Raw genomic sequence first — 22,496 nt, 5'->3', positions numbered from 1 at the left:
CTCTGGATGGCATCCCGTCCCTCAGGCATGCCAACCGCACCGCTCAGCTTGGTGTCATCTGCAAACTTGCTGAGAGTGCACTTGATCCCACTGTCTATGTTATTGAAGATATTAAACAGTACAGGTCCCAATATGGGCCCCTGAAGGACACCACTTGTCACTGATCTCCATGTGGACATAGAGCCGTTGACCACTACCCTCTGGATGTGACCATCCAGCCAATTCCTCATCCACTGAACAGTCCACCCATCAAATTCATATCTCTCCAATTTAGAGAGAAGGATGCTGTGGGGGATTGTGTCAAAGGCCTTACAGAACTCCAGATAGATGGCATCCGTAGCTCTTCCCTTGTCCACCGATGTAGTCACACCATCATAGAGGGCCACTAGGTTGGTCAGGCAGGACTTGCCCTTGGCGAAGCCATGCTAGCTGTCTCAAATCACCTTCCTGTCCTCCGTGTGCCTTAGGAGAGCTTTTAGGAGGATCTGTTCCATGATCTTGCCAGGCACAGAGGTGAGGCTGACAGGTTGGTAGTTCCCAGGGTCCTCCTTTCTACTCTTCTTAAAAATGGGTGCAATATTTCCCTTTTTCCAGTCTCCAGGGACTTCACCTGACTGTCATGACTTTTCAGATATCATGGAGGGTGATTGACAACTACATTAGCCATCTTGTCAGGTCCCATAGACTTATGTATGTTCAGGTTCCTCAGGTGGTCATGAACCTGATGTTCGTTTACAGTGGGAGGGACTTTGCTCCTCCAGTCCCCATTTTGCGGTCCAGCCACTTGAGAGGTGTGGGAAGAGAGGTTGCCGGTGAAGACTGAGGCAAAAAAAGTTGTTGAGTACCTCGGCCTTCTCTTTGTTGTTACCAGTTTGCCATTCATGTTCATTGGGAGGGTGTGCTTTCTTTGACCTTCCTTTTCTGGCTGACATACCTGTAGAAGCCCTTCTTATTCTTTGCATCCCTTGCCAAGCACCTTGGCCTTCCTGACCCCATCCCAACACAACCAGGCAGCGTCCCTCTACTTTTCCCAGGATACCTGTCCCTGCTTCCACTGCCTGTGCATTTCCTTCTTAGCCTTTAGTTTGACCGGCACATCTTGACTCAGCCATGCCAGTCTCTTGCTGTCCTTTCCTGATTTCTTACACCTGGGGATCAAAAGCACTTGCACTCTATGGAAAGCGTTCTTAAAGATCTGTCAGCTCTGTTCTGCTCCCTTGTTCCTGAGGGCAGTTTCCCAGGGGGTCCTATTGACTAGCTCCTTGAACAGCTTGAAGTTTCCTTTCTTAAACTTCAGGGTACTGACTTTACTCTTCACCTGACCCATATCCCTCAGGACTGCGAACTCCACCAGTGCATGGTCACTGCAGCCCAGGCTGCCTCCAATCTTGACATCACCGATTAGCTCACTTGTGTTGATGACCAACGGGTCCAGTATCGCATCCCCTCTGGTAGGGCTAGATGGACACTCCCATTTACATACCATAGGAAATGTCTCAGTCAGAGTTCACACCAGCGATCAGTGTTCACCAGTGGTGAGAGGCAAGTCTTGTCAGGGGCTGTGTGTCGCTGCAGGATGGCTTCTCTGTCCCAATCGCTGTGGGAGCCCTAGGATGGGATTTTGCACAGATGCACCTATTTTTACTCACTGTGGACTATAACAGTAATGTACTATGCTGAGCTAATGTGCACTGCAGGAACGAGGAGGTCCTCAGGCCCCTTTTGCCAGATGCTGCCTGGTGTCTAAAGCAGCGATTCAAGAGGTGCTGATCACTGCTCTGTGCTTCTCCCCTTCCACTGCAGTTCCTTTGACTCTCATTGACTTCCCCCTTTTTTGTTTTTTCTGTCTTGTCACTTTAGCTTTTCATTTATCCGTCTCAGTCTCCTTAATACTATGGATGTATTAGAGGGGTAACAGATGACAGGTATGTCTCAGATATGGTAGGTGGGCTGAAGCAGCTAGTTTTCCTCTTGAGGGAGAAGCTGGTTGCTTCTGTTGCAAGCAGGAACTCATTCAAGGATGTATCTGCCCTTGTAATATTCGAGAAATTCAGGAGGGGGCCTCAGAGGGATTGCTAGTGCTTGAAAGTTTGTAACTTCCTTTCTGAGCACACAGGACTGTCTTAATACCTACACTGCAAGAGGCAGGGGTGCTTAACCTTTGAAAGAGGTAAGTAGTGAGAAATGAGGGAAGGAGCAGTCAACTGACAGGCTTATTAAGTCCTGAAGCTCTTGCAGTAACTTCACAACATGAGATACCAGCCTGAGATTTCTTATCTTTTTCCCTTAAATTGCTTGCTTGGTGTAGTCAAAAGTTTAGGGTTTAATTTAAATTGAGTTTTCTAGAAATTTAAGCTTAATGGAGCTTTAAAAAAAGGAGGGCTTTTTGGTAGCTGTAAAATCAAGCAAAATACTTATCTGTAGTGCAGTAACAGGCATGTCCCTGCAAATGTAAGAAGTACTGTGCTGCAGTATGTCTCAACAGCTTTGATGGAATTTGCATTTACTGATGTTGCAGCATGTGCTTGGACTGTATCAACATTTAAGCAAGGGGGAAACGGAAAGAGTGCTTGAAAGAAGCTTAAGAGTGCACCGCAGTGACCAGGGAATCACAGCTGGCCCTTCAAGAAGCTTTGGCTTGGTTTGTCAGCCCAGGTAACCTGCAGTGTCCTCTCTTCCTTCCTATCTGTGGCCTTCTTGCTTATTCTTTCTTGTCAGACATAGTTCTTAAGATTCTTATTTTATGTGCAATTTCTGAGAGCTGAAGGGCAGTTTACCTGTTTCGGTGCAGGTCTTGGCTTTCCTTTTCCCCTCCCTGTGTGCACTTGCTCTGCAGGACTGTTGAACCTGTGTTGGAATTACAGCGTTGCAACAAAGTGCAGGGCAACACAGTCTTTTTACTGAGTTATGACTACTCACCTCCAACCTTTGACCTCCTTCCAGGGCTTGATAGCATTGCATAAAGAAGTGAAGTTGCAGCTTTATTGTTTCACAATGCAGCATCATGCTTGCTCAGATATTTGTGGTATAGTGTCTGCCAAAAGTAGCATAGAAGTGGTTTTCCTTTACCTTGTTTTCCACCACAGAAAAAAATAATTCCCGAGAAGGCATTGTAATAGCTAAACCAGAGGGGAGGAACAGGTAATTTTTGCTGACTCACAGGCACTTATGATTTGAGGCCATATTCGCTCCCAGGTAATTGGTAATCCTGTAATGTGTGGGGAATCCCGAGGTAGCCTGGGGATTATGACTCCCTTGGCAGTCTCTACTGCCAAGAAGTGCTTTTAAGTTTGTTTGTTTGTTTGTTAAAGTATTTAGAAAGTCTTCTATGCTGGTGCCTGGCAGATTGCTTTGAAATGCTGCAGTGTTACCGTAAGTCAGTACTTCAGAAACTCTCTAAGACTCGATTTTGGAGTTTTAGAAAGCAGGCATTCTTTATTGCAGCGCTGGGTGCACGGGGGATCGCTCCACCTATTGTGCACACCAATTCTTTCAACAGTTGAGATTATATACAAAATGGATATACATATTAATTATTTTTCCTGGAAGTAATTAACATATTCATCTGAATTCTGGGAACTCATTAATATATGTAAATGTCCTTGGTGCAGGCACACTTGAGATCTTTGGTGGTCTTCCATAGTCTTCCTCACTTGTCCGCTAGTTCACTCTCTTCTAGTGATTTTGCACAGTGGGACACCTTACATGTTTTGGTACAACTTATCCTGAAGAACGTTCATGAATATCTTTTCTTGATTTATATTCTTTTAACACAAACCATATTGACGCTTCTAAGCTAAATTATATAAAAGGGCCTAAAGTTCTTATCTTCCCAGGGAATTGCAAGATCAACCAGAATTGATTTCTTCTGGTATCTTATATGTGTTTCAACATACAGGTTTTCTTATCCACCACTAGTCAGCATAACAAGGCCACTCTGTTCTTCTCTCAGCACAAGATGTAAAACGCAGGAGACTGCGTAAACTGGATCAGGAGAAAGGCACTAGATGAGATGATGATTTCTTGAACAACTTTGCTGTTGTGGTGATTGGTGGCTTTTTCCTCAGCACTGATCTACAAACTAATTATGTCTGAGATGAGATATATACTTTACTCAGCTTTTAATCATACTCTTTTCTTCTAATGTAGCTGGGAGCATAGCTGTTCCTGCTGCAGAATGGAGATGAAAGGAGACAAGTACCACAGCCATATCTGGAAATTAATTGTGACTGGCAACAAGATGAGCTGTTAAGCTAACCCCAAATTTTAATTGAACTTTTTTGTAACTGACAGGCTTCTAAGACAGTTTTGTCCTCAGGGTTAGATTTGGACAAGCCCAGGCTAGGAAACCATATTGTTGTCCCACAAATGGGGTTCATTTACCTGGTGTGCAAGCCAATAACACACAGAGTCAAGGTATTTTCAAATTAATTTCATTGATGCACATGAATGGGTGCGTGTCTCAAGACAGCAAGCACATCTTTGTCTCAAAAATTCCCACATTTATGTGCTTAAGTTTACATATTACATATGTATTAAATTACAATTTACATATTTATCCAATTTACATATTCATTATTATTTTTCTTAATGATTGGTTCTTTCTTCTTTGCCTCTCATGTAAATTAGTGCACAGACTGTCTTCTTCCTTTCAGTAGGTGGTATCATCTGAGTAGGTGGTCAATGAGTTGGTGGTCACGATCTCCCCCTGTAGGAATTACCTTTTACCTACTTCTTACTCTGTCTTGGCAGTTCCAAGCAGTTCTTCAAGGTTTATTGACCGGACCACAATCCATTACCTTTTCTGATATAAACATAAAGCCCCATTGTCTAATAGTTAGTTCCTAAACCCTAAATCATGTCTAGTTATTGTTTCCCTATTTTAAATATTAACTGATGGGGGCTGTACACAGGATTTTAGCAGCTCTCTGGTTACTTCAATCATATTATACATATTAATTGATAACAATACCACACATGATACAAATGTTTATTAGTTGGGATTACTTAAGGAAAGTAAACTTTGCTGGTTTGACTCATGGTCCTTTGAGAGCTTTAATACTTTTCTACTTTAATGTGAAGATTCCCAGATTTTGTGTGTCGCCACCAACCAGCTCCTCAGCCTCCAGTCACACTCAATTTTCTCAGACTTGTCTGTCCTCTCTTTTATTCCTGACCTTCTTTTCCAGTTGCTAGTATGTACTATGGGATCCTGGTTTTCACCTCTTCCTTCTTTTCTCTCCTATTTTCCCCTGAATTGTGAACCTCCTTCCCCACGCTGATTTTGGGGATTGAGCTGTGATAACCTGTGTGAAGGTGCTTTGCTTGCAGCTCTGCTACAGATTGCACCAACTGCAGTGTCTGAACACAGGCTGTGTTACCGAAATCTCGGAATAAAAACTTATCAACACCAATTTAGTGTAGATAAGCAGACACTTCTTTATTGACAGCCGGGTGCGCGGGCGAGTCCTCTCACAAACCACGCACACCTGTAACCAAAACAATACACCTTATATTGAACTCACTTATGCATATTCATAAGATTACAACGACGTCATTTGCATGTTCATCAGATTTCCAGGAAACCATTTGCATATGTTAATGTCCATCACGCAGGCGCACTAAAGGTCTCTGGTGGTCTTCTAGAGTCCTCTGGTGGTCTTTCGTAGTCTTCCTCACTCGTTCGCTTCTTGACCTCTCAGGTGTTTCCAAGCAGCAAGCTGGTGTCCATAACGGTTTCCTTAGCCTTTAAAACAAACACTACAAGACTACCAATCTTTGTCAAAACTTCTGTGGTTAAATGATTTTGAACAATACTTAAATTCTTACGGTTACACATTATACAGTTCCTAAGCTCCTAAGTTTCTAAGGCTACACTTCAAACTCAACACTGCCATACTTATGCTTCACAATCTTCTACTTTTTAGTCAAACCAAACTCTTTTATAATCAGATTTTAATTTTCTTTTATCTTGTTATCCAAGTCCTAAATGTTCCTACTAGATGATCTTAGCCAATTTCTCCGGCCTTGGTACAGGGCTATACAGGGGATTTCACAGCAGGTACTGGTTGGGGTTAAATGTATAAAATACAACATACATATGATTTTGCTAAAATATTAAAATTAAATATGATTAATTCTAACTAATAACAAATCAGTGACCAATTGGTAACAGCTGGATCTTTGCTTTCTTACATATATTGTTAGTGCATAAAGCCAAGATTCCCCAATCCATTACTTCTTTCCTAGGTGTCTGATTTTATGGAAGAAGTTGATAGAGATTAATGTAAAACTTTGTTTTTTGATAACTTGATGGGCTAGACCAGAGGACAAGGAGGGTTTGAAGGACATCAGAATAAATGCTGTCTTGTAATTAAACTTCAGTAAAAGCTTTCATGGTTCTTTGGTATGAATATCAGGCAGAAATGCATCAACTTAATTTTTTCCTGGGACTTGCTAGAAATTAATTATTTTTAAAAGGGTCTTTTTATTACCTTCATGGACTGTCTTTTCTCAAGTTTTTATTATAGCTGCCTCTTTGCAGTAAAGTTTATAGTGGTCTATGAAACACTTAATACAGAAAACATACAAAAGAAATGTGTTATTCAAATCCACTGACACAACAAAGTGGTTTTACAGCACAATGGTTACTGCTCTTGGAGCTGTGATGGTGGCTATCATATGTTTAGTCCAGTAATGCTTTTACTGGACCCCACAAATGTTGCATCACTGTTGTCCCAAAAGTTGTTTAGCCGGTGCGTGAAAAGCCAATGTACACACAGAACAGAGGTATTTTATTCCAGTTCATGTTTGCACAAAGATGGGGCCTGGTGGTAATGCACAAAGCTAGCACACCTCATGCCTAAACTGGCAAGCAATTTATATAGTTCAGTTATACATACTTAATTTCCAAAGTTCTTCCCCAAAACTGTTATTGGTAGTTGCTTATCTACCACAGCTTCTGTTGGGCTAAAGTTTTCCCTGCTTCGAATTAAAGGTAGTGTTCTTTTATTCTACAGCGCATGGTCAAGGAGAGTTGGAGGTGGGGTAAGTCTTTTTCGTCTTGGATTGAGTCGGTGATCGTGATCTCCCCCTGCCGCCTTTACTCTTCCTCCAGTTATCAAAGATCGTTTCAGACTTCATGCCTATTAGCAATTACTTAACTTCCGGCACCTCCTGGGGTAGGATGTTCCCTTCTTATCAGTCTTTTAGTTCTTCTTCGGGGGCACAGTCGTTAGCAAGGCATGCCTTGTTTATACAAAGGGTATCTTGTTTCACAAGGCCTTTGTGGCCTTTTTAAGGTGGCTTAAGTACATAATTTCTTAAGCACATCATCACTGCTGTTTATGCTTTAGAGTTCTTTAATATGCTTAAGCAACATCGTCCTTATCAGTTCTTATGATTTTATATCTAAATGTACAAAATAATCTTGGTTTGTTAACCTGGAAATTGGTTTGTGAATCCATGCATCAAGCATGTATCTGTGTTCTGTTTTCTGTTTGTTTGGTTTGGGGCTTTTTCGTTCACATCCCTAGCCTTGAAGTGGCTATAATAATGCAATTTCAGTAGAAGGTGAGAAGAGGTCAGCAGAAAGTTTGTCCTGTTCTCAAAGGTAGGCCTAAATGTAATAAAAATGGTTCAGTGAAATTAATACTTCCATATTGTTTGTAGGAGGGATCATTGCTCTTCTGGAAAATCTGTGTATCACAAAAAGTAGAAATTTTAGATAGGAATTTGAAGATTGGTGTGAATGGGAATTCTGAGTGTGGAAGCACCAGAAGGAACAGCGGAAGAGAGAGAAAATAGCCAGTATTGATGGCACCTGATTGCAGATCATCAGGATTACAGCACATCTTTGTGCAGCTTCTTTAGAGGACCAGATAGGGGAAACAAAGGACGGCCTAAAACAAGGGACAGCATGTTCCTGTACTCAGACCAAAGTGAAGAATCAAGCTATTAAGAGATGATGGTGGGAATGTAGAGAAAACAGGGTGGAGCCTTGCTGCACACAGACAAAAGAGACAAAAAGCAGGGAGTCGATGACTCACAGAGGTGGGACAGAATGGGAGACAAAGCATTTCTGAATCACTGTTGGCTCCTCGGGGGTACAACTGGCACACGAGTGCATGGCTGCTGACCTAGCTGTCATCCCTTGTCCCCAGTCATTCCTGGCTGGAGCACATGGGTTCCTCTTTCTGAATGTAGGACACACTGCTGGCACAAACACCTCTTAGTGCTTGTGTGTATAAGCGATTGAGTGGGATCAGTTTTGTGTTACTCTGAACTCACCTTTTGCTCCCGTGAGCCCCTTTGCTGAGTTTGCTTTGTTGTTGCTGCAGTGTCGCAGTATCTTTTGTTACAGAAAAGTACAGATAAGCACCGTTCATACCAAAGGAAATACAGTGGCGGAAGGAAATGCCAGGGGAGTGCCACCTGCTTTTTTTTTTTTTTTTTTTTTTTTAAGAAAAAACATTTGCAGGTCAGATGCGATTTCTGCAGGTAAGTTTTCTGTGGCCTTGGTTCTTGTTGTGATTGTATGTGGGATGTGAGGAGTGCTGGTTTTGGCTGCTCACTTAACGAATGCAGGATGCTTTGACAGTGAGCTTGACGATACTTCTTCCATTTTGTGAAAGATGTGCCTGTCCTGATGTAGGTGATTTCCCCAGCACACACTCCTAATGCAGGAACCCTTCACCTGTGCTGTGTTTGTTTCTCGTCGAGGAACCAGGAGCATCCCTGATGCGTTACAGAAAGTTCCTGAGAGCTGATGAGTTTCCGGGTCTGGTGGCTTTTGCTTTTCTCTCAGTAATTGAGAGCTTGCCCTGTTATCCCTGGTCCTTGCTTGTGCATCTTTAAAAAAGTTTTGTTTGTTTTCTCAGGTCTATGTTCCTAATTAGTACTTTTGTCTTCAGGTGTTTTGTCGTTAAACGTGCCACTATGTATTGGTCTCACTTTCCACCCTTTATATTCTACTTTAATATTCTCACAAGAAAAATAAAAGGTGAAGACATAGTCCCTGTGATGTACTTAAGAAATTATGTGCTTAAGAAGTGATGTACTTAAGAAGACCGCACAGGTCTTCTGAAATAAGATACCCTTGTATACACAAGGCATGCCTTGCTAACGACTGTGCCCCTGAAGAAGAACTAAAAGACTGATAAGAAAGGAACATCCTACCCCAGGAGGCGCCGAAAAGTTGAATAATTGCTAATAAGCATGAAGTCAGCAAAAATCTTTGATAACTGGAGGAAGAGTAAAGGCGGCAGGGGGAGATCACGACCACCAAGTCAACGCACACACACGCACTGTAGAATAAAAGAACACTGTACCTTTAATTGGAAGCGTGAGACTTTAACCCAATAGAAACTGAATACAGGGTGCTAGCTTTGTGGATTACCACCTAGCCCCCATCTTTGCACAAACATGAATTGGAATAAAATACCTCTGCTCTGTGTCTATATTGGCGTTTCCCACACGGGGTAAACGACCCTACCTGTGGGACAACACCTGGACAAAGTTTTTTGCCATGCCACATGCTTCATTGCAACACAGTTGAGGCAAAATGCCAAAGCTTGCTACTGCTTCTTTAGGTGGCTCTGCAACGCACAGAGATCCCAGCATGCAGAGGCATAGCCACACAAGCTCTGATCCTTTGGTGCATGCACTGGGAACAGTGAAGATGTCAGAGCACACAACGCGGGTACAGATGTCTTGAGAGCCTGGAGACATCTCACTATCTAAATGTCATGATAGTGTTCCATTGTGGTAGTGGTGAGCGTATGGATCATTTGTTGTGTTAAATGACGGATTGAACGATGAATTTTATATTCATTTTTAATTAGATGTTTTTTCCTCACTGGCAGAACTCTTAAGAGTTTTAGGGCTGGACTTGTAAAATGTGATTGGAAGAAACTCCTGCTGCGGGGGATAGTCTCTGTCTCCAGACTGCAGTATTTTGTGGTTTCTAGGACTGTGGGGGTTTGTACATTTAGCCTAGCATATTGCAGAACATTCCTGTGCAACTGACTGCATGCTGAATTGGAGCGGTCTTTAAGGATAATCTCAAATCTCAATAGGAGAAAGGTAAATCACACTGGGTGTGCCCCGTGCCAGGTTTACTGAGGACTTAGACTTGCTCCTGGGAGAGTGGACTGAGGGTGGTCCCTGCTCTGTTGACGAAAGCAGATGTCTTTGCCTTTCAGGAGGTGTGTGTGACTGAAGGAATCCAGCCACCGAGCTCGGTGCAAAGGTTATTGACTCGCTTTGTCAGCAGAAGACACAGTTTTCCACCTGCGTGCTCTAGGTATAAACTTCTTTCTTTGCCCTTGTTGATGTGCTTGCTTATAGGAAGGAAAAAGGGGCTGTGACGGTAAAACAAATGCAAGTCATTTGTTTATTTCCATCTTGTATGGAAAATGCTTGTGACAATGTGCTCCCAGTTCCAAGCCCTGAGCTTGGCAACTGGAGACGTGTTTTCTTTCAACATATGGGGTGTCACAGAAAGAGGTCTTTCTTACCTTTGTATTTCTCACTTGCACTTTGATTCAAGCTTGTAAAAGTTTAGGTTCAGTACTCACCCCATGTAATGGGGGTGAAAGAGTGAGTTTAAATGTTTTTGGTTCTTTTCCTTCCACGATTTTTTTTTCTCCTTAAACTAGTAGATTTTCCCTCTTCAGTTTCTTTAGAGCAGGAGCCGTACATCTTGCTGGGGCTGACTTCCCACACCAGGACTTGCTACCAGCAGGCAGGCAGGTCTGGCAGGTCACAGGAAGTTCTGGGTTGCTTACGCAGTGAGGGGGCTCTTCAGATATTTTCTTGATCCAGCGATAATGCCTCAGGATGCAAGCAGAGGCTGTCTTGTGTAATGGCATGTTATGAAAATACTGTTCTGCTTCATGAAGTCTAAACCAGCCCCCATGAGCAGCCCAGCAACGTTGGGCGTCTCTGACAGGCACTCTTTGGCCCTGCTGTTTGTTGCACAGGATGGTGACTGCCAAGGTGTGGGTTCTGAAGAAGCATTTTGAGGGTTTCCCCAAAACCAGTGACTTCGACCTGAAAAAGATAGAGCTGCCAAACCTAAAGGATGGAGGTGAGTGGAGTGCCACCTGTTCTTATTTTTTCCGGAGGTTGTCTGATTGCTGATGAATGGCTGTGCATCTGTAGAACTGTTTGTACATTTCTCTGGCTTGGATTTTCAAAAATGGGTTGGCACGGCTTGTGGCAAGCCATGCACCTTAACAGAGAAGGGCAATTGCTCAAGAACATGTATGCTGATGAGTTTGGTGGGTTTTAAGACACGCTGCCTTCTGACAATACCCTTAGAAGCAGTGGCTGAGCTGTTCTAGCTCCAGTATGCAGCAGCAGCAGCATGCCTTTCACAGTCTCACGCTGCCTAATCACACACAATACTCGATGGGAAAGGCGTTGGAGTGTGTTTGCAAATAAAGCTTACTGGAGAATATTGCTGAAGTGATACACCCTCAAAACCGACAGCCACAAGGAAACAGAATTCGATTAATTTAGAAGGAGAGGAGTGAACCATGACAGAGCAAATGAGGTAACTGTAGTAAAACGCAAACATGCTTTACTGATGAAAGGTTTTCATCTACTTTATTTTGCAAAAGTCTTTAGAGAAACCTGGAGAAGATGGTAGGTTCCAGGAGGAGGTTTTCATTGGAGTTTTTCATGCTGATAGAGAAGGTATTGATATGCTGGGTGTCAGCAGAGTGACTGGAGTGGGAGGGAGCCTGCACCTGCAGCTGGGAGGCCTTGGGGCTGGAGTCAGTGTGGGCTGGTCTTTCATTTTAAGAAGCAACAAGGCAAGACTTCTGTCTGCATTCAATATCTATTTTTTTGCCAGTGCTTATCTGTTATATTTGACCTGTTGTGACAGCAAGAGAGAGTGAATAAAAAGAGTAAAAAATGCACAGGCTTTATTTATTCCCGTGTTTCTCTGTTTTGAAAAGGGTAGGGAATATGATAACTTAAAATATGCAAGAGCTGTTGATAAAATAATGAACCTTGATTTTTGGCTTCACATGGACATTTGTACCATGCTGTCTTGAGCCTCACACCACCACTTGTCCTTTGCAAAATTTACTCGAGTTTAGAAGGTGTGCCAAAGAAATTGCATTAAAGTACTAGTTATGTTTACAACTTAAAGGTTTGAAAGGTGATTCCTTCTTACATATACTTTTAAGTGTTTTCATAGCATGTGTACTTCTATAGCATTCAGACACACTTAAAAATTTCATGCCTGTGAGTATTTAAGAACATGGACTAATTTCTTCCTTTCCACTGTAATCTCTACAGCAAGAAGAGGCATAGCTTTGTACTAGAGTAACACTTTTCAAAGAGATGGCCTTTCTTGTTACGTTACATGGCCTTGACTGTTTTTCCTGCTTGCTCTGAGTAATGGGAAAATTTTTATATCTGAATATATTTCTAGCTGGTACTAGCAAGACCACTGCAGCACAGGCAATGAAAAGTATTATTAGGTGTAGATGAACAGCTCAAACTGCTGTGTGAATGAAAACATAAATTAAAATTTGTTTAACAGTCTATTTCACAAGAACTAGTGGCGTTAGAAACAGTAAGATGGATTAGGCTACCTGGAAAGATAGCCTAATGCTTTCTGTTTAAGGCACCAAAGTGTGTTTGTATTTGACCTGTGCCAAGGTTTCTTACCACCCTCTGCTGGTTGAATGATGGGAAGGCATTTTGTACAGGAGTAGAAAGTAAGTTAGTATTTTGCTTAGGGGGTCTGGCCTCTTGGAGCCTTCTATAGAGACAGGAGGCAGATTAAAAAAAAAAAAAGGAGTTGAAGAGAAGCTAGCCTCCTAAAGATACACTACAGAAGGTGTCTTTTTTAACAGCACAGTGATAATCCAGACAAAGCTAATGAATGTAATAGTTGCTTCTGGTAGTTTTTCCCTAAGGATGATGGGATATGGGGTTTTTGAGCTGTCAGGAATTCGTATCACTTTTGTTGAAAGACTGTCTTGTAGAAACTATGCTTTACTGCACTGCTAATGCCCAGGAATTTGCTTTATCTTTTGTTGCAGAGTTGCTGCTTGAATCAGTGTTTCTCAGTGTTGATCCTTACATGAGGTATATCTTTTTCTTCTTTTTAAATTGCTGGCTGAGATATCTCATTTGATCTCCCACTTAAACCTCAAAAGCAATGTACTGGGAGCACTCTTTTGTTGCCAGAGTCCGAGATGCCTTTGTCTGCTTTTTATAAGATGTGTGTAAATTACAAGACTCTCAATATAGAGCTGTCCCAGATTTAGCCAGACATTAGGATAATGATGCTGCAGCGCTAGACTTTTCTTGGACTCTGCTGTTTCTTGTCATGTCTCTTCCACTGGAATGCAATGGGCTTAAAGGAGACTGCAGTCCTGTTGCAGTAGCTGCTTCATTTATCTTAGCAACCTTGTACTTAAGGATTGTTGTGGTTTAACCCCAACCAGCAACTAAGCACCACGCAGCCGCTCACTCACTTCCCCTGCCACCCAGTGGGATGGGGGAGAGAATAGGAAAAAAAAAAAGTAAAACTCGTGGGTTGAGATAAGAGCAGTTTAATAGAACAGCAATGAAGAAACTAAGAATGATAACACTAATAAAATGACAATAGTAATAATAAAAAGTTTGGAACATACAAGTGATGCACAATGGAATTGCTCACCACCCGCTGACTGATGCTCAGTTAGTCCGTGAGCGGCGATCCCCCCACCCCCACTCCCCCCAGTTCCTACACTAGACGTGACGTCACACGATATGGAATACCCCTTTGGCCAGTTTGGGTCAGGTGCCCTGGCTGTGTCCCCTCCCAACTTCCTGTGCCCCTCCAGCCTTCTTGCTGGCTGGGTATGAGGAGCTGAAAAATCCTTGACTTTAGACTAAACATTACTGAGCAACAACTGAAAACATCAGTGTTATCAACATTCTTATACCAAACTGAAAAAGATAGCACTATACCAGCTACTAGGAAGACAATTAACTCTATCCCAGCTGAAACCAGGATAGGATACATATTCTAAGTAGGAAATTGCTGATATGCCCATGTTAATACGTGGTGGTTCACGCACAGGGAGACTGGGTGATTTGAAGAAGTCTGGTGGACCATAGCATTGTAGTTCTTTGGAGTCTCAGGCTTCTTATAGTGGTGGACCATGCTGGGAAGATTAATGCTATTGTGTCCCCAACGCTCTAGCCCAGTATTCATTCAAGATGGGGTGCTCAAGTAGCTGGCTATGGAAAACATCCAGATTTGTCATTACAATGGCAAGCTCTTTACGATCTGTTCAACATCACTGCTTATGCTCTCTTTCTGGATCAGACAGTAGCTACCACTTCACAGTGTATCTGGAACATCATTAAAGTTGCTTACAATAAGCCATCTCTGCCTGTGTTACAGACCTTACAGTCAAAGGGACATGAAGGAAGGAGACATAATGATAGGGACACAGGTTGCCAGGTAAGATCTTCAGTTCTTGTTATCCATACGCATTGCAGATCTTGAAGGAATGTACTGATATTCAAGACATCTGCAGCCTGTATTACCTATTCTTGACTTGAGTCTACATACTTCTGCAACTGTATTCCTATCTGTAATTGGTTGGAATGTATTTTTCCTCCAAGAACCTCTTTTGCCTTCTTGGAGACCATTTAGGCCTCTGATACAAGCTATATGTTATTTCTGGCAATAATGTTTTCAGCGGAAATTTCTATAAGTAGAGGTATGAAGGACCGACCATTGCACTTGCCGTAAGTGTCAGCTTCACATTTTAAAATCTGATGTGCTAGTAATTGCATGCCCAAAATCATGCATGTTATCTACTCCAGCTGAGAATACCTCAGCGTCACCTAAGATACAGCTCTAGCCAAAGGGTTATCTAACCTTAAATCCATCCTTTCCCAAGCTTGTGGTAATTTAGCTACGTAGATGTTTTCCTTTGTCAGCTTGTTCCTGCTGTGCTGCTTCTTAAGTTGCTGCACAGGAACACCTGTGGCGTTTGACTCTCATGTTTCTCTGCAGGAACACTGAGGGCTGGGATAAATTAACAACCAAGTCTGCTGAACAGAAGGCCAGCTGTTTTCAGTATTCCAAGAGCTGCTTACCTACCCCTTCCCAATGTAATTTTCCCATTGGGCTAAGAAAGTTGAATTCATTTGGTGTAGAGACACCACAAATATGAACTTCTCCCTGTTATTAGATACTGCTTTCTATCTGGTTTTGTTACCCCAAGAGGTTCAATCTTCAGGATCTTCAACGTTTAAATGAGGTGCAGGTTGTCTGAGAATGGAACTGCTTGTTACAGCCTATCTGTGACTTCTTGCTTTTCCACCTTATAATGCCAGCATCCTCTTTCTGCCTTCTAAGTCAAAGAAGCCTAGTCTGAATTCATACCAGACTGGTGCTAGTCAAAAAAAAGTCGTCACCCATGTGGGAACATTGGATTTGTTGTGAGCAGGGATGAGTCTAGAATCATCTTGCCCAGTATCCTTCTGGTGAGGAGAGATTGTAGACATTTCAGGAAAGGCATCAGAAGCCTACAGCATCAGCAGGCGTGGGCTAAATGTTCTGACGTGAAATGTTTCCTTTCTCCTGCATCACACAGCAACAGGACTAAAGGAGGGAAGAGCCAGTAATTATTTGTCTCTGACAGGGTATTCTTTTATATTTTTTTAATCTTCTTCTAAACAGGATTGTAGAAAGCAATAATCCTGCTTTCACAGTGGGGGCCTTTGTTGTGGCTAAAAGTGGCTGGAGAACTCATTTCATCTCTGATGGGAAAGACCTACAACTCCTTCCTTCCAGTTGGCCAGAATCACTCCCCAAATCTCTGGCTCTTGGGACGGTTGGCATGCCAGGGTGAGTTTCGAGATGCAAAGGCAACTATGCCCTGGATTTTGCTGTGCAGGATGTTTCTGCCTATCTATATGACCTTTTTCCCTCATCTTGTTCTACGAGCATGTTGTCTGCTCACTGTGGTAAAAAACGTGTGCTTCTGGATGCCCTTACCCTGTAGAGGGCCTGAAGTTTGGCTCGTCCTTTAGATCAGAGGATATTTGCCTTGGAGATTATGGTGCCCCTCCTTGAGGAGCTGTAATAAGGTAGGAAGAGGATCCAGGAGGGGCTGGAAAGAATCAAGTTCAATCTGAACTAACCTCAGTGGAAAGACTCAAAAGTGACTGGCATCTGGACTAGTCTGCTTCTGCTGATTGGGCTCTTCTGCTATCACCATATTTCCAGAATTGCCCCTGAAATAGCAAAAGGCAGCTGTTGTCATGTGCAGCAAAATAGAGGTCCTTTAAATTGCACTGCACCAGACAGAGCTGCTGTGCTTCAGAATCCATATTCATTACTGCAGTCTCTCACATTCTCTTTATCTGTAGTTTGTATGGGACACCAAGACTTGGTCAGTTCAGTTGACACTGAAGGCTTTAAAATGATTGTAACATTGTATGTGATGTAGAACTCCTCAGATTTCATTTTGACATCAGGCAAGATGCATGTTTTTCCAGGCAGCTGCTAGATGGATTCAGTTCATCCTTTCGGTTTGGACCAAGCGAGAAGCTCCAAGCTTGAATTTAGAAGTTAGAAGAAAAGTTTGTTGGGATTCTTGGCCAGTTGATCACATTGCTTCAGGAAGTTTGCAGAGCCTGATGTCATTCAGTATTTATATGATCAGTAGAACATGCTTAAGCTAAACTTTAGTGGTTCCTACAGATTACTATTCACCCAGCAACCATAGCTGTGCACAGTAGTCCTCAGGAGCAGTGTACCTGTCAGTTCAGCAAGGTTTTGCCACTATTTTTTCTTTTTCTGCCAGCTTTGATTTGTGATGAGTATCATTTAATCTTTGCCTCAATCTGGTAAATACCAGCTGGCTACTGACCTCTGTCTAGCTTGGATTTACTCTCTCTTCCAGTGTGTAACTGAGTTGTCACCTTACCGTTATCTCTGTTTCTCCTTTCGGTTAGTGAGCACAAGGAAAGGTGTTTTCACCTGGTAGACTTATGCCACGGCATCCTGTTTCCCAGTAGTGTCTTTTTTTTTCTGGGATGGCTGTAAAAAGCCAGATTAAGAAGTTTGGATTAATTTTTGTATTTCGTAAGGAATGAGGAAAACTGAACCTTGTTCTGGTTGTGACAGTATTTTGGTTCAGTGTGGTCAAATCACATCTCTCTGTCTGGTGTCTTTTATTCCTGACTGAGCATTCTTTCTTTTTCTTCACAGCCTCACTGCGTATTTTGGTCTGCTGGAGGTCTGCAAGATGAAGCTAGGAGACACAGTGCTGGTTAATGCTGCAGCTGGTGCTGTGGGCTCTGTGGTGGGGCAGCTCGCTAAAATTGGGGTGAGTGACTTGAACTGCTCATACTTGCTCCACAGGAGACTCACCTGGGAGACAGGGCAACAAGGCCATGAATGATCAGGAGGGCACGCATCCCTGAAGGCATGCCTACAGTAAGGTCTTAAGATGGGGCAAGCTCCTGAAGATGTAGCAAAGCTGGTTGAATGTTTCCTAGAGCTCAGGAACTCGTATGGTGACAACAGCCTGACTTTAAGGGTGAGCCCTCCACCCAGCACTCTTTTGAGTGTCAGCCTGTGTTGTAAGGGGATGTTTAGACATGTTTTTCTCCTTTCCTTGCAGGGTTGCAAGGTGGTTGGCTGTGCTGGCTCAGATTACAAGGTTGCCTATCTGAAAAAAATAGGCTTTGATGAAGCCTTTAATTACAAGACTGTTGTATCTCTGGATGAAGCACTGCGGAAAGCCTCTCCTGATGGCTATGACTGTTTCTTTGACAACGTGAGTTCAGAGAGAGAGGACTTTGCCTTGAGCAGACTGTCATTTTCCTTAAACTCTAGCAGGAACTCAATATTGTATACATCTAATTGAAGACTACACCAGGAACTTGATACTGATTTCCCTTGAGAAATGGTGTCCGTAAGAGCTTACTGCTTTCCTTTTCCTTTCCCACATTTATTTCTGCAGCTGACTTGGGTAGTAACAGAAAGAACAAAGACCAGAAGGCAAAGCTGGATCGTTGGTGATGTTTGTGAATGGACAGAGAGAAGCTTATCTTCACTCTCTGGAAAGTATGGCACATTTTGGGGAGGTGAGGGCCATGCTGAACATTTAACTGATGCTGAACAGAGAGCTCTAGTCCATTCCTGGCCCCACCTTGGACCACAGGCAGTTCTCTGCTGTTGCTGGAAGGGGAATGAGCGTGGATGGCCCTACGTTACATGGTCCAGGTGGCTACACCAGTACCTGTAAACAAAACAGTTGCGAGACCCACTTGTAAAATTGCTGGAGTGGCCCGTAGAGTGTTTCTGACCTCTCGCAAGTACAGCTGGACTGTTCTTGATAGGCTGTTTGAATGTGATCGTCTTGTTTTGGAAGCTAAAAGAGTTCAACAGGGTGGATGCAGTCAAATCATGTCAGTTCGCCTTCAAGCCAGAGGACAAGCACTGACTTTTTTCATTTACTAGTATAGCTAACATATGCATTATACCTGGTAATATAATACCTGGCACAGGGGTATTAGCTGAGATACTGGCCTAAAAGTGCCAGGCTACCTACCTGGTTTAAAGGGCAGCCATCACCACCATTTTAGCATGTCTTTCTCTCAGCGGCCTGTCCGCTGATCCAGGGATGACAGCACCGTCGTTCTGTGTGGATTGCAATGCACCCGCCTTGCCCTGGCAATCGATGTGAATGCATGGTGCCAGGGCAAAGCACTTGCCCCTGTGGCAGGAGCTCCTGGTTGCTTTGCCTTACTCTTCCAAATTTCGTGTCCTGTGCTGCTAAGGTCTTAAATAGATTTCATGGTCATGTCTGTTCCCTTCCCTCTCACTTCCAAGTTCTGTGCAGAGCTCTCCCCAGCAGTAAACTTTCTCACCGCTTTTCTCCATTAAAAGCTTCTGAGCACAGCACATCCCTGTTTGGGGGAAGAGAATCATTAAGTAAAAACTTGACATCACCATGATGTGAAGAGGTAAACGTGCAGACTGGTGTGGGGGAAATGCAGAGGTGGTGCTTCTTAGTGCCCCTAGACATGCTCGTTAGGAGGAGGGATCTAAGGGCAAGTCCTGCAAAACACTTCCAAACCAAGATCTGTGAAGCAGTTTGGGAGTTAAAACTGATTCCCGGTGTTCGTAACTACTTTTCAGAAGAGTGAGATCAAGTCCTCATAGATGTTGACAAGGTGTAAGGGTTTCTGCAGCCACCTAGTCTTTGGAGTAGTGGAACTCACCTCTCTGCACCTTGATTGAACCTGTTGGTGCAACAATGCAAGGCTGGCAGGTTTTGGCAGTCAATGCCAGACACTGGATTCTCTGTAATGCTGCATATGCTCTCATTCTTGTAGGTGGGTGGAGAATTTGCCAGTATTGCTATCAACCACATGAAGAAATATGGAAGGATTGCAGTCTGTGGAGCCATCTCTCAGTACAATGACTCTGTGCCTCAGAAAGGTGTGGGCCTGCTTTCTTGTGTCTAAATTTATTTCCTGTTTGGTGATGGCAGGGAGAAAGATGTAATTGGAGTCTCTTGAGATTTTATTTGTTGTTTCCGTATGCCATTTGAGCGTACGTATGTGTGTACATTTGGGTAACTAACCGCTGCTTTGGGACAGCAGGAATGTGACAACACTCCTTGTGTGTACATGCACTCATCCTCCTTTGTGCACACTCCTATTGGATGGAGAACTTCAGCTGCTTAGAAATGAAGGAGAGACTAAGCTACTTAATACAGGATTCACCAGGGCTTTAAGCAGATACAGATCAGTAGAAGGCATGTGTGGTGGCATGATGCCATTTACACAGTATGTACTTTCAGTTGAGAGAATGGATTTCCCTCGGGTTTTTAGATGAGGCAGCTTACGGTTTGGGGTTTTTTTTCCCATAAAATTTCAGCTATTGGTGAAACTAGTGGGAAATGTGGCTGAGATGAATATTCACTTTCAATGACATTAATTGTTCCAAATTTGCCTTCTAGAAGAAATGGGAGGTCTGAATTCTCTCTGGCAACTGATTGGCTTTGGACTCCCAGATCACTTTAAAAATGGGACAGGCTTTTGAGGGTGGGGAGACTATCACATTTTTATGATTGAGGGAACTGGTTTTTAATGTGAGTAATTTTTTTGAGATTTAGAAAGAGCATGACAGCTTGGCAGGCTGTCAAAACAGTATTTCCAGGACTCAGCTGAAGCCCCTCAGGTGAAGCTGAGGCCACTTTACTTCTGAATGAAACTGTTTTCAGAAGTGGTGGATGTTTAGCCCCACAGCTTTATGGATCAGGCCTTTGTTTCCCTGGGTGGCTGTCTGTCCATGAATCCTTGGTCTTTTGTCCTGGAAATTCTGTTTGGAAGAAATAGCCGTTGCTTTTGGCTGGAACAAAGTGGTTCAGTGGTCTTTAGTGGCTAAAAGCTCTCTTTATGCATTGCGTCTTACTTTAAATGAAACTGAGATTGCAGGTGGTTTGCTGGTTCCTTTCTCTTGCAGGGCCATATGTGCAGGTTCCAATGATCTTCAAAGAGCTTCGAATGGAAGGGTTTATTGTGACCCGCTGGAATAACCGTTGGGAGGAAGGTCTGAAGGCCCTGCTAAAATGGGTCGTGGAGGTAAGGAAGGAAGGAAGGGGTAGTTTTCTGTAAGGCGTACTCACACCACAGCTTCCCCCTTTGCAAGGGGTCTCTTGTCATAGCTGTTGAGGTGAGGTCCTGGCATGATACTTTTCTTCCACCTGACTTAGTCTTTGAGCCTTTTGGGGACACTCAAACCATAGTGAACATGCCTGATCCCTTCTGCTTTGTTGAGACCTGTGATACTAGCTTGTGGACTTGGATATATTCCAGAATACATGTAGGCTTTGAAAGAGGATGCTTCCAGAGTAATTCAAAACACTTCTCTGGCAATGAAGAGTTTCATATTTGAGTAATTCCTCTATTTCCCATTCAGAAGTCTCCTTTCATTTGTAGTATAAGCAAGGATTTCCATTGTAGTGTCACGCTGAAGTTACTGGCAAGAATCGATATTTTTATGGAATTGGAAGCTGGGCCTTAAAGGGACTTAATAGGGAATTTCTTAAATTTTATTTTTCCAAATGGAGGCTGAATTCAACACTTGGTTCATAGCTGTGAAAAGCTTGTGAGTGTGAACACTAAAGGTTAAGAGGCTCTAGCTTTTACAAACATGAGGATTTGGGGTGGCTCAACTTTTGATCATTTGGATTTGCAATTCCATACTTCCCTATGGGTAGAGACAGGCCTGACTATGGGGAAATAATCCCCTACCTGTCCATTGTTTGGGGACCAAGTAGCACTAAATCTGTCCTGGTGTGTTTTTGTAGCAGTGACTTTTGCTCCCTGTTAGGACTCCAGGTAGAAGGTCTTGCAAGAAAAGCAGATCCTTACAACAGCCTACCTAGTTTTGCAGTTACCCTGGTGTGTGCCAGCTTACATGTTTCAGGTGAAACATACAAGCTGGAGAAAATTGGTTGCAATTTAGTCTCCTGAAGATGGTAAAAACTAGGCAGCCTGGTGAATGAAAACTCAGCAATTTTCTTTCTTACTTTCGATAGGGAAAAGTGAAATGCCATGAACAAGTCACTGAAGGATTTGAGAACATGCCAATGGCATTCATTGGAATGTTAAAGGGAGAAAATCTTGGAAAAGCCATTGTGAAAGTCTGAAGGTCACATTCCTGGGGGACTGGCTCAGGAGAATGTGATTCTGTTAAGTGCTTTTAACTCACTGATTGAAAGGTGTGCTTCAGTCATTTTGCTGGACATTTGGTGATGATACCTTCCTGTTAATAATTGGGCTAATAAGTGTAAGTATGTGCCAGTTGCTTTGCTCTTGAAGAACTTGAGATTTGCTTCCCAAAGCTACACAAAAAAAAGTGCCTTAAAACTGCTGAACTTCATTAGAACTCTAACACATTTAATAGCAGCTTGAACCTTTCTACAACTCAACTTGTAGAAAGGAAAAGCAATTCCAAAAGCTTTGCCAGCTGATCACACATCTGATGACTAATGTTTACCCATTGATTTGGCCCAGAACTCAGCAAGAGGGATGTTTTAAACCAGTATCAAGGAGCAAAAAACAGGCTAACAACACTTGGGGGTTCCTAGCTTCCTCAGTGGCTGGCTTTTGGGTTTTTTTTACTTTCATCACGAAATGTAGATATCTCAGTTATTCTAAGACTATGGAAAAAAAAAATAAATCTGTTAATGGATACTTTGCTTGTCTTGTAAGTCTGTTTGTGGAATGCCCTCCTCTTTACTTCCTTGCAGTTAACACAGTGGCTAAAATACTACAAGCACTTATTTATCCCAGGAGCTCTTACAGTACAGGTGATACAGATAGGTCACTTATTTCCTTGAGTAATTAGGCCATTGGTGTCCAAGCTTAGAGTTGACCTTGCCATAGTGTTCACCCTGGCTCTCCTGGAAGATGAGGTCAATATGCTGGCCCTAGCTATG

At 42.9% G+C, this 22,496-nt stretch overlaps 1 protein-coding gene across 3 annotated transcripts in view; it reads left to right on the top strand.

The window, feature by feature from the left end:
- Positions 1-22,251, top strand: part of PTGR1 (prostaglandin reductase 1) — a 28,418-nt gene extending 6,167 nt beyond the window's left edge. For 2 of the 3 annotated variants that reach the window (XM_075019403.1, XM_075019402.1), the window contains exons 2-11: positions 10,203-10,303; positions 10,983-11,089; positions 13,065-13,110; positions 14,420-14,479; positions 15,710-15,877; positions 17,246-17,363; positions 17,661-17,816; positions 19,381-19,486; positions 20,516-20,634; positions 21,594-22,251. In XM_075019403.1, the coding sequence (XP_074875504.1) occupies positions 10,984-11,089; positions 13,065-13,110; positions 14,420-14,479; positions 15,710-15,877; positions 17,246-17,363; positions 17,661-17,816; positions 19,381-19,486; positions 20,516-20,634; positions 21,594-21,704 (990 nt within the window). In that variant the 5' untranslated portion in view covers positions 10,203-10,303; position 10,983 and the 3' untranslated portion in view covers positions 21,705-22,251. The remainder of the gene's footprint in view (positions 1-10,202; positions 10,304-10,982; positions 11,090-13,064; positions 13,111-14,419; positions 14,480-15,709; positions 15,878-17,245; positions 17,364-17,660; positions 17,817-19,380; positions 19,487-20,515; positions 20,635-21,593) is intronic. The other variant, XM_075019404.1, reaches the window with a different exon arrangement.
- Positions 22,252-22,496: the final 245 nt, after the last annotated feature.

This window comes from Buteo buteo, chromosome Z, assembly GCF_964188355.1.
Source record: "Buteo buteo chromosome Z, bButBut1.hap1.1, whole genome shotgun sequence".
In the NCBI taxonomy this organism is placed as follows: domain Eukaryota; kingdom Metazoa; phylum Chordata; class Aves; order Accipitriformes; family Accipitridae; genus Buteo; species Buteo buteo.
Note: the sequence above shows the minus strand (reverse complement) of the source record. Positions and strands in the feature narration are given on the sequence as shown.